Source organism: Podarcis bocagei, assembly GCF_964188305.1.
Source record: "Podarcis bocagei genome assembly, chromosome: 9".
Classification (NCBI taxonomy): Eukaryota; Metazoa; Chordata; class Lepidosauria; order Squamata; family Lacertidae; genus Podarcis; species Podarcis bocagei.
In genome coordinates, this window is record NC_138134.1 from 34922558 (window position 1) to 34937017 (window position 14460).

The window sequence follows — 14460 nt, forward strand, 5'->3', positions numbered from 1 at the left end:
GCCAGGCGCTGAGTGGACGGCTCGAGACGGCGGCGCGTGCAGCGGCGGCGGCGGCGGCAGCAGCAGCTCCTCCAGCAAGAGGCTCAGTGGGCAGCGTCGCGCTGCGTTTCCACAAGCAAGGAGCGGAGAGTCCGGAGCGGCGGCGGGGTTGGCGGCAAGGTGACGGAGTGGGCAGCGCGCGCTTTCCCCCTTTCGACTCGCGCCTTTTTCTTCCTCTTATTTTTCTCCCTTTTTTGCGGAGGGGGACCGGCTTCTCGCCAAGGGAGCCTTCTCGCTAAGGGAGCCCCCCTTTCTGTTTCGCGAGGGGAGGGTGCGGGTGTGTGGTGCCTTCGGGGGCTAACCCGCCCTCGCGGTGTCTCTCTTCTCTCCCTCAGATGCTCAAGGTAGCCGCCTTCGCGTGTGTGTGGGCAGCCGCTTGGTGCAGTCAGGCGGTGGTAGCGGCGGCGGCGGCGGCGGCAGCGGCGACGGGAGCCGGGGGCAGGTCAGACAGCGGCAATTTTCTGGATGATAAACAATGGCTTACCACTATCTCCCAGTATGACAAGGAGGTTGGACAGTGGAACAAATTCCGAGACGTAAGTGTGCCGTGCTCGCTTGCTCGTCCGCCTGCCTGCCTGATCCTTCTGCCACTGCTGCTTCTCCTGCTCCTCTTTCCCCTTCCTCTATCTTATTTCTGCTTACCTGGGTTTGCGCTGCGGGCGCGATCACCTTTCCTCCGCGAAGAAGTTCTCCTGCGCTTTTCTGCTCCTGTTTCGCGAAAACTGGCATGGCTCCCTCGCTCCTCTTCCCCGATGCGAGCAGACTTTGTTTCCCCTGCAACGATCTTCATTTCCCACTGGCGGCGGGTGCTGTGATGTCTCAACTTTTCTTCCTGGGTGGTGTGGGGAGAGATGTAAAGGTTTTTTTTGTTTGTTTTTTGGGTCCCCCACCCTTCCCTTCCCCGCATCGCCTTGAGTGTAAAAAGTGCATCCCCACTGTGGGGAGCTTTCTCGCTGCTGTTAACTGAGTAGTGTAAGGATCGATCCGGTGGCTTAATGGACCCTTTAAAAGAACTTGAAAGTCAGGGGGGGAGGAGGGAGACACGCAGACAATGCTACTTGGGGAGACTTGGATGTCTGCGAATGAATAAAAGTCCTGATTGATGGTGATGGGCTGCCTTGGGGGGCGGGTGGACTTTCCCACCCCCATGCCACCTCTTTTTGTGCACGTGCAGGTCAGAAATATATAATAATGCTGGTCTTATATGCTGAGAACCAGGGGATGGAAATGGTGATGAAAAGGCAGGCTTTTGCTGGGGGTGGGGGGGGGGGAAGAGAATAGACATAGAGGAGGTTAAGAGTCGTAACTGGAAAGGAGAGTGGGATTTTTTTAGGGCATGTGTTGGTCCTGTCTTTAATCCATAGTTCATGGGAAAGATGCTTCCCTTTTGATGGAAGCAAGCTGAGTTTTCTCTGGGTGGCTGCTGGTGGAGTGTAGCTGCTGCTACATTGTCATCTCCGATCCTGGTGTTTTATCTAGGGATCTGTATTCTCTTAACTGGAAGAGGGGGATGTGCTTGAGTTAGTTGCAGTGCTTTTTCACCCCATCGAAGCAGCTGAGAGAGTTTGGTGGAACATGCATGAAACCAGGGTCACATTAGAAGCTAGGTAGGGAATGCAACTTCTTTTTCTTTCTCTCCTCCCTCTTCACTGCCCCCCTCACTTTGGGGCCTGATCAAATGGAGCCCAAGCAAGGAATGTGCTAAGTGAGCCCCAAGTCTCACACTCAGGCAGGTCCAGTCTGTGCAGAGAATGCTTCTGAATGAATGGCTAAGGGAGAATGCTAGTACTAGTTTGAGAGCATCACCAGTCGCTTTAAATCTCCTTGCTCTATCCTTTTCAAAAAGTTATCACGAGACTAAATATAAATTCTTAAGAAGCAACATATATGTTGCAAGAAGTAATGTGAATGCTTTGCCATACTTTTTGTGAATTTTTCTTAACTTAGGCTGAGACACGTAAAGGTTTGCAGTGGAGACATCTTTGATCTGTGCAGCTTGATGTATGTGGCCTGTGAAACCTTCTGTATAATTGGAAACAAGTCCTATGTCATTCACTAAAACTTAGTTCCAAGTTAGTGTGCATTGGATTGCAGCTTCAGTCTAATATTTACTAGGGAGTAAGCCACATTGGAAAAAGTGGGACTTGCTTCAAAGTAAACAAGCATAGCATTGCATTGTTTAGAATCTTATCTCCTTAGAAGCAGTTGAATGATAATTATCACCATTTTTTTAATGGGAAAACTTTTTTTTTAAGTGTCAAAGTTTTCTTGTTAGAGCAAGCATACTGGATTGCCATTGTTTCTTTACTTTGAAGAAAAGCAATAGCTGAATGCCACTTAATTTTTTGTATGTATGTCAATAACTTTGGTTTTAAATTAAACTCCCCCCCCCCACTGAATTACTAAAAGAGAGAGAGAGACTGCATACAGTAATTGGTCGTGGTCTCTACACTTGAGTCACTAATATTATCTTATTATGACAAATTGTCCGTGTTTCATTAGCACTTAATTCTTTGCACATTGCTCTGTACTCTATACTATTCTGTTTATCACTTTAAATATTTTTGAAACCTCCAGCAAACTCTTCTCTTTTGCTTTAAGTTGCCAGAAAGCTGGCACCCCAATAATAAGAGCAACTTCATCCTCTAAATAAAATGAACATGTTTTGGCCCCTCTTTGGGTTCTAATGGTGTTCATAAAAAATGACAGAAAATGAGAGTGGACAGTATAGGATAGGGTCCTCACTACTGTTTTACTAGTAAAGAGAGAAAACTTAAGTCAAGGGCATGCCATCTTAAGTTGATAAATCATGAACAATGGAATGTCAGAGGTTTTCTGGAAATAAGTTAATTGCAAGCAATAAGGTATCATTTTCTGTATTTGAGATTGGAATAGGTTTTCTTGGTTTATGAATAGAAAATACTAATTTCTGGGTTAGAAATGTACCCTGCTTCAAAGTATTCAAGGGGATTGGTCACAGCTTACTAGTTCCTAGGCTGCATCATATTCTTATATGCTGAGCTCCATGAACTCTCTAGGGAAAAAATGCATGGGAATGGGCTTTGGATTAATAATCAGCATCTTTCTGAATTTGTTTATAGTGAAAGATTGATTTTGCTATATAGCCAGTTAAGTAAGAGTATTGAATGTTGTGTGTGTGATAATTAATTGAGGGTGCTTATTACCAATGCAGTGCAAAGTTGCAAAACTTACAGTGGTGCTGTAGGCTGATTTTATCTGTAGAAACATTTTAGTTAGCAGCTGAATTTTCAGTAAGCCAGTGTGTCTCTTTGAATGAATGAATGAATGAATGAATGAATTGGAAAGGAATTCTAAGTGAACTGTTAATTAGCATCCATACATCATGGTTTCAAACATCTACCACAAATTGCATCACATACACGTTAAACTTTTTTGATTTCCTTGACACTAGAATTTCTAACTACTCCCTCTCAAAAAGAGAGGAAAATGTTTGTCTTGAGACTTTCAACTGGTCCCTTCAATAGTTTGTCTGTATCTGTGATTTAATCTGAAATCATAAGTTTTTCATGCTATTCCTTCTGCATTGCCAGTGTACGTATAGAATTTTTTGTCCATGTTGGAAATAGCATAAATGTATGGCCAAAAACAGTTGGGCTAGTAAAGGTGTCCACATGTGTGTGCCTAAATACATTTCAATAGCAGGTTTCAATTTTAATTTTTAGCTTTGATTATTGTATGAAATGTTAAAAAATGCATTCCTCCTTAATGTAGAACTAGAAGCTTGAGATTTTCCAGTTCAGTAGTATGTGATTATTGTAGGATGTGGGACTAGTGTCAAATCATTGTATGATATATCCATGAAGACTGCGATCTTGTGCAAACTTAAGTATATTGTAACCTACTCCTGAGATGCATATGATCATACTGCTCTTGTGTTAACTGATACTTTCAATGCATTATCCCATAAAACTGAATAAGTAAATGCATTGTGAAAGATCCTTGTTGGTGCTGCGTGTGGTATTATTGGGATATTAGCCAGTTTTTTTCTGTATCTGAAAGAAACAAACCTATTCTAATTATTAAAGTATTTGGAGAATACTCCCTGTTGAGTCTTCCAATAAAATGACCTGGTGTCGTGTCTGTTTAAAATACAGGTTGCTAACCTGTGGCCTTCCAGAAGATGTTGGTCTGCAGTTCTCATTTTATATCAACCAATTCTACAATTCTACAATTTTTTAATCATTGGCTGCACTAGTGGGGGTTAACAAGAGTTGTAGTCCAATAACATCTGGAGGACCACAGATTACCCATATAAAGAAATTTCAGAGCACTAGTGATTTAATCCTATATCCACTTATTTGGGAGACATCCCCATTGAACATAAGACTCTCTTGTGTTAGCTGGGCACAATTTATGTGGAAGCACTTTGTCCATCACAGCAGATTCATAAGACAAACTCCACCTGTTGAATGTTTTACTGTGCAGCAGCTGTTAAGGGCACGGGAGACTCTGTCATGAAAGGATATAGTAATCCTATCTATGCTTACCGCCAACATCTGGATTTATTGTAAACAGAGTCTGCATATGTTCATTTTTCAAGGAGAGCTTGAGACTCAATACATAAAAGATGGCATGATTCCACAATCCTGAAACAACTAGTTTTGAAGTAGTAGCTGTTGATATCAAAGTGGCTGACTATTTAGGAATATTCTGAAGTAATTTAAGGTTATGGTTACAGCTGCCTGAGCTTTTTAATTCAGCCTCAGCAAATAGGTGGTGAAGGCCTGGGAATACATTTTTAATACCTTAATAATATAAAAAGTCTTCCTTTATTTAATTCCACTTCTGTAGAACTTTGTTCTTTTTTTTCAAGTGTAGAAAGGATTTAGAATGTTTAAACAGTTTTAAAGTGTGTGACAAGCAAGCTTTCTGTAAAATAGGAAAAATCCTATCTCTTTCAGAGGTAATTCTGGTGTGAAAAGAAGTATTTAAAGGCTTAACTCAGAGTTAACTGACAGGATTGATTAATGTGTAAGATAATGACCCTGACTTCTGGCTCATTGGCTCAGCTTTCCAGAAGTGATTTAGAACACAATGAAAGAGAATAGAGAGCTGTTCTGAAATAATTGTCCATAATCGGGGAATGTCTTAGGCCAACAGTGGCTTTACACCATGTTGTTGCAACTTTGCCTGATGTCTTATAATGTTGGCATTACATTAAATTGGATTTTTCACTAAAATGATATCCATGGAATGGTGTAAATTTCAAATAATCTTTAGTACTTTATATGGAACTTAACATGACATTTCTGCTTCTTAAAAGAAATGAATTCTCTTGTGACAGTCCAGAAGAAAGTTATTCATCAGCTACATTGCAAAAGCCAATGTGTTACCCTGAAACAGTAGAAAATTTATGTGTTGGGAGTATGTACTGACTTTGTGCTTAATTCCAGCAGACAGTGGTCATATTACAGGGCAGAGAGGCAATCCTGATGATGTTTAAACTGAAAATTAGCTTGATGAAGGGTTGAAGAGGCAGTTTTATTTGGAAGCTTGTTTCCCACGGACATCTGAATCTGGCTTCATGACTGAGCTGAGATGTGAAGCTAGGACATCTAGCTCTTAACCATGTTACTACACCAGCTGTCTACATTAAGTAATATGGGTGATAGAATCTGGAAAGATAATATTCTTGGAAAATGACATGGACACATCTGACTACTGACTGACTCTGGTCTTCTAAGTGTGACTCTTAACTGGAAGGTTCCCACAACACAGCAGGATTCATCAACTGTCAAAAGTAGCCCATCATCAACTATACAGAAAGCTAATGCAATTTCCCAAGAACTGGAATAGCCTTGATCAACATTACGTTGAAAAGTGCTGATCTTGTCCAATAAGAAAGCCAGATCCCAGCCTAAAATTTCAGATTTTCCTTGGTTCTGTGTATACACAAAAATAGCATATCTCCAAATCCTTGGAGCCACCCTGTGGCCAGCAGGTGGTGGTGGGGTGGAGAGAATCCCTGGAGTTCATGTACTGAGCAAGCCTTGCTCAACAAGCAAGTCGGAGCTTAAAAGCTCTTCTCATGCTGAATATAACCCCAAGTGGATCTGGTACAAAAAGAGCTTTTAAGCTCCCTGCCTCGCTTGGATTTAACTTGCAGTTTCGGCCTTCAACCATTTATGGTTGAAATTGTGCAAGTGAAATGCATTTAGGATGCTGGCATGCAGTACTCTTTTCCTAACTGAGGTTTGCAGAACATCAATCAAGGAAAAGCTACAATCCAGCAAGAAGCTCCCAGTGGTGTTATAATGGCCAGAGTGTCAACAAGGACACACCTATTTTTTGTGGTACTTGACTGCAGAGATTTCAGGATGGCATCCAATAGGATTTATTGCACTATGCTGTGCTGATCTGTTCTTTGTAGGATAAGTGCAGGGTTTTCTTTTTTTGTTCTGACTATAGCCCTATAGCTCTCCCTCAGTCATCTCTCCCAAGTTAAAACCACAGCTACTATGTTTATCAGACTTGTTGCTGAACCATGAAGATCTATAGACTGAAGAAACAATATATAGCCTCCGGCAAGGAAACAGAGTCCAGGTCTGAAAGTAATTATTGATGAGCCTGTTGATTACATGATTGAAAAGTATCACATGGTAAACATAGTTGGTTTTCATTTAAAAAACACAAACAAACATGGGACATCTCATGGGATTGATAGCTGAGTAGGTTAGCCACCTAACTTGGGAGAGCCTCTCATTTTCTTTTCTCTTTTATATAGACGGGGGGTAAATGTCCCACAGCAGAAGTAGTTCTGTAATATTTTATTACTTTGCTTTTCTTTACAAAGTTGCCTTTTATGCTCAGGGCTTTGGCATATGCTATAATATTCCTAGTTTGTTCATCAATAATTCTGTTGCAGATTATAGACAAGAGCAACTAGAGGAGAAATTCTGAGGTGACTGAAATATAAATTAACTTAGAAATCTAGCCTGTCTTTATACATTTACCTAGTATTTGTGTCCTGCTAATGAATTCCTATTTATCCCTGATTCCCTGTTTGACCTCAGAGTAGTAAGGGGGAAAGAAACAGTTTAGTCAAATTGCATGTAAATAGATTGGTCTACTTGTAAATGAAAAGTAGGGAGGGGGGAATGTTCAGGTTCACTAAGCCTTCTTTTCTTTGGTCTTGGAAAGCATTAGTTGAGAGAAGCTGATTATACTGCTGGATATTTCAGAGTTAGAAGAACATTAATATGCTCTTCTTTAGATTGGCCTTGTAATCTTAGGTAAAGTAGATAACTGTTTCATCTTGTCTTTATCGCCTTTCTCTGAACAAATAATCTTTCTTTTACTTGCTGCAGGTGATTTAGTGGATATGGATATCCACCATTAGTCTTGTCTTATGTCTTTAATCTTATTGGAACTGACTTTTGCCATCTGTGCCTATTATACTGCAGCTATTATAAATAGTTTTGGGATGTATGAATAGGTGGTGCCAGCAGACTTTCTTCTTGTTTTATATATAACTTGAGGTGAAAAATCTGGAGACAGAAATCAAGTACAGCATGGTTTTAATGCTCAGACTGTTCTGTTTCTTCTAAAAAGGGCAAGGCTTTCTCTGTTCTGCTTCTAATATCTGAGCCAGAAGACTATAAACATTGGTATTTGAATACTATGTATTATACTCTTATGTTTTAATGTGTATTTTGTGTAAACCACCTAGAGGGTTTTTTTTTTACAATTAAGTGGTATACAAATGATGTTAAATCTTTGTCTTCATTTCATAGCTGGTAACATAGATTGCTGCTAAGTGTTTTTTAAGAGGGCTGTTCTATATAGTGGTACATGTGCCGTGTTTAGCTCACCTTTTCTAAGCTTTCACCTATGAGTCACTTACCTGTTTCTAATCTTGTCACTTGATCTTGTTATCAAATCCTTTCATAACATTTCCTCCTTTATTTCTGCCTTAAGTGTTTAGTTTCATAAATCTGTATTTAGCTTGTAAGCAGTACACCTGTGTAGTAATAGTTTGCATCTATATAGTAATTGTTTTGTGTGAAGTGGCTGTCACTGTGCCCCTGGATTTAAAAAAAGGTTTATCACATGTACACAGTACCTGTCAGTCGAGGTAAGCTTTCCAAATGGTAAGCTTGTTACTTAACTGCCACTTCAACTAATCATGTAAGTTGGCCCTTTGTTAGCATGGATTCCTTATGCTGTTGACAGCGAAGAGATTTGTTTTGAGAATTTTATTCTGCTTATTCAATTCAATTCACAAAGGCTTGTTCACACCATGTGATTGGTGGGTGGAAGAGTTAAAACTCCTGGGCTTTTCCAAACCCTTGTTTATAGCTAACAAGAGCCGGTGTGCATGGAAATGGGCTTTTGTGCATGGATATCCATTTTGGCTACGATCCGTGCCATGCAAAAGGTTGCTTCACCCTGCAAGCACCTTGGGGAGTGCATGTGGATGGTTTCTGTACAGTGAAACTCATGGTTGGTGCAACTGTTAGGAGTATCTGTTATGAATGGACTAATTTCAGGTACTCTCACCTTGCAGATGATTAGCAGTAGCAGCACTAACCATCTCTTTGAGGGAACCTCATCTTTGGTAGTGTGCATAGAATAGAGCCTGCTGTTGTCTGCAAGGAGCTCCAGATTGTCTTTGTCTTGTGCAGCACATAGCATACAGTTGATCAACAACTGCCAGCTGGTGTAAGTAGTAGACTTCACTACTGGTGGCACCAGCTAAAGGTTCTTAATAGCTTTTGGGGTGACATTAGCCTGGTCATTTGTGCTCTATGTGACACACACCCATGGGAAATAATATTCTTATAGCTTTATTGTGTGCTGTAACATTCCTAAATGTCAAATGATACCCTTATCTATCCATCTTAGATGCTTTATGATTTTCATAGCAAATTTACTAGAGACAACATGTTAGACTTACTAGCTGTCATTCCAAAACTCCTCTTAAATTTGGTTCATCCATAATTTAAGGAAGTACTGCAACTTCTTGGCTTTTCTTCTCTTCAGCATTTGCTTCCTGTGAAATCCTACTGAAATACAAGGAATCAATAATTTCCTATTTAGGATTAAACATGCCATGAAAAAGTGAGACTTGGGCTTGATTTTACTCTTGCTATATTTCTAAACTTCTTGCAGTTCTATGAATAATTGCAAATTAGAATATTGAATGTATTAGTTGAGCAGGAATCACATTTTGTTAAACCTTTGTTTAACTCTGATCTTGCCACAGTGCTAAGTGGAAAGCAGGTGTAAATTTTCCTGCAATTTAAGTAAGTCTGGGTCAGGGATATTTTTCTATTGGAGACAAGTGCTAGCCTTTAAAAAAAATAAAATAAAATCATGAGACTTGTTTAATGCATTTGTAATTAATTTTCATATTTATCATTAATAATTAAAATGGCTTACCACCCCTCGTCCAAGGATCATAGGTGGTTTACAATATAAAACACAAAAATACATAAGGTAGTAACAGACAAAAACTATCCCCCTGTAACACTAATGCTTTACATGTAATATTAATGCTTTTGGTTGCTATATGCAATTTAAATTATTTACAGGATTGTGGCCCACATTGATAGGCTGCAAAAGCGTGATAAGTGTCATTGCCCTGCATAACCTAGGTTTTCTTAATGTATATCATATTTGTTGTGGTATACCTGCTCAGCAATTTTTAATGATGCTCAGAGTTATTGTTATGCATCATAGATTCTTAGCTTTAATGGGACCCTTGATAGGACTCTCTAGTAATTCAAAATAGAACCTTTCCTGCCTTTTTATTTTGTTCTCAGTCCACTAATTATTGCTCCCATATGTGCCACACTGAAATAAATGTGAAGCAGCATTGCTTTGTGGATTAGACTATACATCAATAAAATGATGATTGTGCACAGGGTGGCAAGTGGAGCAAATACAATCTCTTTTGACATCTTATTGCTAAATGTTGGGTACCGAGATTTGCAGCTTAGGTTTCCTGACAGCTGAAATAATTTAGGAAGATGTGCCGATTATTATGTTTTGCTCTGTTGTTGTTCTGTAGATGTGCTCATCTGTCCCAAGATGTATAAACGTCACTATCTTTGATGTGGTGCAATTCCTGTATTTGTTCTCAATCCTAAAACAGGCCTGGCCTGGCATAGAGCATTGTAGGACTGGCTTAAAGATTAGTACGTCCATAAATGGATAATATTTGCACCAACTTTAATGTAAATATAGGCTAGAATGCAAAGGTTGAACACAAACAGTGAAGCCATGAGGAATGACCTCACCTAATTTTTTATTTGTTACTGTTTAAACTACAGTTTTGTCACTTTAAAAATGTTGCTACCTTTAAAAAAAGGTTTCATAACTTATCACATAGCAAAAACTTTTACGGTGGTTCTTCCTTTGTGTCTTTCTTACATTCCCAACTTTCTGTCAAGCAATGAAAAGAAGTTCATTATCTGTCTTCTGTCATCCACATTGTCCTAATTCTCCTGTTTTAAAGCCCTGAGGGAGGGGTTGGCATAGAGGAAATACAGGGTAGTGTGATTGTCCTGAATCTGGCTATTTAGAAAGCACCAAAGAGTCACAATGGCTTGAGAAATTTGTAGCTAAGATTATGTTGAGTTCTGAAACACAGACAAGATTTATGAGATGGGTTCAGTGAGAGTGACTTTTGTATTTTTCGGAGTAGGTAGCTCACTTATCACTCTGTGTTTACAACTTTGCTATTTGCAACTTTGGACCACTCTTTCAGTAAACCGAGAGTCATGTGATAAATTCTCACATTATTGGAAGAGTGAATTCTGAATCATGAAGCAGGCAGAAGTGTATGACTTTTGATTTAGTTTAGAAGAGATGTAGCTCATGTAATGTAAGCTGAGCAGTCATGGCCTCTATTAATGACTGTAATTTTAGTTGTTGCACTAATAAGCTTGTAAGATGAACAGTTGCTTAATGGCTGGATATATTTTGCAAGCTGAAATTAATGATCTTTGTTATCCAGCTGCTAACATAAATCACTTTCCTCATTGATTCTTAAATGTGATGTATGTTATGAAAATAGAAGATCCTGGAGTGAAAGTCTCCCATACTGCTAACTTAGGCTACTGCCACCATAAATAATTATAAATGAAGAAGAACACTTCAAATAGTCTGTATCTTGCATCTTAGTTTTGTAAGCTTTGCTGATTTTAAGAACGGGATCCTTGTAATATAAGTTCTAATTGTGTTTTGCCTACAAACTCCTCAATTCTATGATTCTATGCAGTGGATGATTGGAATCATGTCTGTGTGGCCCTGCCTAATGTGTGCAGGTTTGATCCATTTGAAATATTTGCAAAGCCTCTCCATAATTGTAAGGCAATAAACAGCAGTATCTTGCATATGTGTCCAGGAATCTGCATGTGCATGTATTCACACACATGACCCTTGAAAACAAGCTTATGAGAGAGGTATAGTATCTTTGCTGGAGTCAACTGTGCACTGCTCTGAGAAACATTCTGAATTGTGCTATACCCAGAAATGTACTGTTACATAGAATTATTCCACAAGGTGTGGTGAATGTGTGAGTTTGGGTACCTTGAGTAAATGTAATCAAGAAAGATTTTTTTAAAATAAATTTTTTATTGGTTTTACAACATTTTTTAAACAATACAAACAAATAAAAAGACAAACAAACAAGTATAATTTCATAACCTTTTTTTCATAACCCTCATTTCTCGGACTTCCCCATACCTTCCCTTTCTGCATCCCAATTTACTAAATTATTTCAGCAGCTTCTAAGTAATTTTTGTCAAATATATGTTCTCTTAATCTTTTCTTTAACTTAATCATATATCGCTGTGTCCCTTTTTCTCTCAACGCCTTGGCATTTTAGCATTCATCAATTTTATAATAGTCCTTAAGGTAAATTTTAAATTTCTTCCAGTCCTCTTCCGCCGTCTCTTTCCTCTGGTCCCGGATTCTGCCAGTCATCTCAGCCAATGTCATATAGTCCATCACTTTCATCTGCCACTCTTCCACGGTGGGTAGATCTTGTGTCTTCCAATACTTTGCGATAAGTATTCTTGCTGCTGTCGTAGCATACATGAAGAAAGTTCTATCTTTCTTTGACACCAATTGGCCGACTATGCCCAAGAGAAAAGCCTCTGGTTTCTTAGGGAAAGTACATTTAAGTACCTTTTTCATTTCATTATATATCATTTCCCAGAAGGCCTTAATCTTTGGGCACATCCACCAAAGGTGGTAAAAAGTACCTTCCATTTCTTTACACTTCCAACACTTATTGTCAGGCAAATGGTAAATTTTTGCTAGCTTGACTGGGGTCATGTACCACCTGTAGATCATTTTCATAATATTTTAAGGCATTACATGCCGTAAATTTTATACCGGTGTTCCACAACCATTCCCAGTCAGCAAACATAATGTTATGACCAATGTCCTGTGCCCACTTAATCATAGCCGTTTTAACTGTTTCATCTTGTGTATTCCATTTCAGCAGCAAATTATACATTCTTGACAAATTTTTAGTATTGGGTTCTAACAATTCAGTTTCTAATTTTGATTTCTCCACCTGGAAGCCAATTTTCCTATCTTGTTTGTAAACCTCCATTATTTGATAATAATGGAGCCAGTCTCGTACTTTAGGTTTCAATTTCTCATGACTCTGTAACTTCAATTTATCTCCATCTTGTTCCAAAATTTCCCAATACTTTGGCCACTCGGCCTCCATATTGAGCTTTTTCAATGCCTTAGCCTCCAAGGGTGACAGCCATCTAGGGGTTTTGTTTTCTAACAAGTCTTTATATCTTATCCAAACATTATATAATGCTTTTCTGACAATATGATTTTTAAAGGCCCTATGCACCTTGATTTTATCATACCATAGATGTGCATGCCAACCAAATATATTATTGAAACCTTCTAAATCCAAGATATCTGTATTCTCGAGGAGCATCCACTCTTTCAGCCAGCAGAACGCTGCTGCTTCATAGTACAATTTTAAGTCCGGCAGGGCAAATCCCCCTCTTTCTTTTGCATCTGTCAATACTTTAAATTTTATTCTGGGCTTTTTGCCCTGCCAGACAAATTTCGAAATATCTTTCTGCCACCTCTTGAAACAGTCCATCTTGTCCAGAATCTGCAAAGTCTGAAACAAAAATAACATTCTAGGCAATACATTCATCTTGATAACTGCAATTCGGCCTAACATTGACAATTTCAAATTTGACCATATTTCTAGATCTTTTTTAATTTCTGACCAACATTTTTCATAATTATCTTTATACAAGTTCAAATTTTTAGATGTCAAATGAACCCCTAGGTATTTCACCTTCTTAACCACTGTCAAACCTGTCTCCTCCTGGAATTTCTCCTTCTCCTTAACTGTTAAGTTTTTTTCTAATACTTTAGTCTTTTGTTTATTTAGTTTAAATCCGGCTACCTGACCAAATTGTTGAATTATCTCCAACACCCTTTTCGTACTAGTGTCTGGCTCTTGTAAGGTCAAAACTAAGTCATCTGCAAAGGCCCTTAACTTTTAATGTTTGGCTCCGACCTGTACACCTTTAATCTGCTGGTCATCTCTAATCATATTTAGCAACACCTCCAGGACAGAAATAAAAAGTAATGGGGAAATTGGGCACCCCTGTCGTGTCCCTTTTTCTATCTTAAATTCTTCAGTTATCACATTATTTACGATCAACTTAGCTTTTTGTTCAGAGTATATCGCACCCATACCATTCTCAAATCCTTGGCCTACCCCCATCCCATGAAGATTCTTTTTCATAAAACTCCAAGAGATATTGTCAAAGGCTTTCTCCGCGTCCACAAAAATCAGAACTGCTTTAGTGTTTATATTCACCTCTAGTAGTTCCAAAATGTCTATTATGTTTCTGTAATCAAGAAAGATTACCTCTCCAAGATAGCCTCTTGAATAGATTGAATAGATTTCCTGCCTGCCTGGACACCTAGAGTGAGCTGCTATTATTCTTCTCACCCTAAATTTACATCTTAGTAGCATCTATGTTTACCTAAGGAGTGCCTGCCTCTGGAGTCTCAGATCTTGCAATCTGCATCTGATGACCTTTCAGTTGCCAAATGGCTTCATTGTTACCATCATAGCAACTCATTATTTTCATTGATTTAATCATTACGCTTCCTGCCACAAAGCAACTTGCTAGAAATGGCCAGAAAATAAATGGTGTGTGTGTGAGAGAGATTACCCAGAGCATGCTGTTGATTAGTCCAGTCATGAACACAAAATAAAGGTTAACCATGAACCCTTAACAGGTGGGGTGAAGGACAGGGAAGCAAAACAGTATGTAGAGCTAGGGACAGACATCATGAGAGAGCCAGAAGTCAGAATATGCAGAACACATGACACAGACACACAGTTTATATGGTGGTGAGAATAAGAACAAA

At 39.0% G+C, this 14460-nt stretch overlaps 1 protein-coding gene across 1 annotated transcript in view; it reads left to right on the top strand.

Annotated features, from left to right (window-relative positions):
- Positions 1–14460, top strand: part of SPOCK3 (SPARC (osteonectin), cwcv and kazal like domains proteoglycan 3) — a 113258-nt gene continuing 98798 nt past the window's right edge. Inside the window, exons 1-2 of the mRNA XM_081208973.1 lie at positions 1–159; positions 375–575. Of these exons, the coding sequence (XP_081065099.1) occupies positions 375–575 (201 nt within the window). The 5' untranslated portion in view covers positions 1–159. The remainder of the gene's footprint in view (positions 160–374; positions 576–14460) is intronic.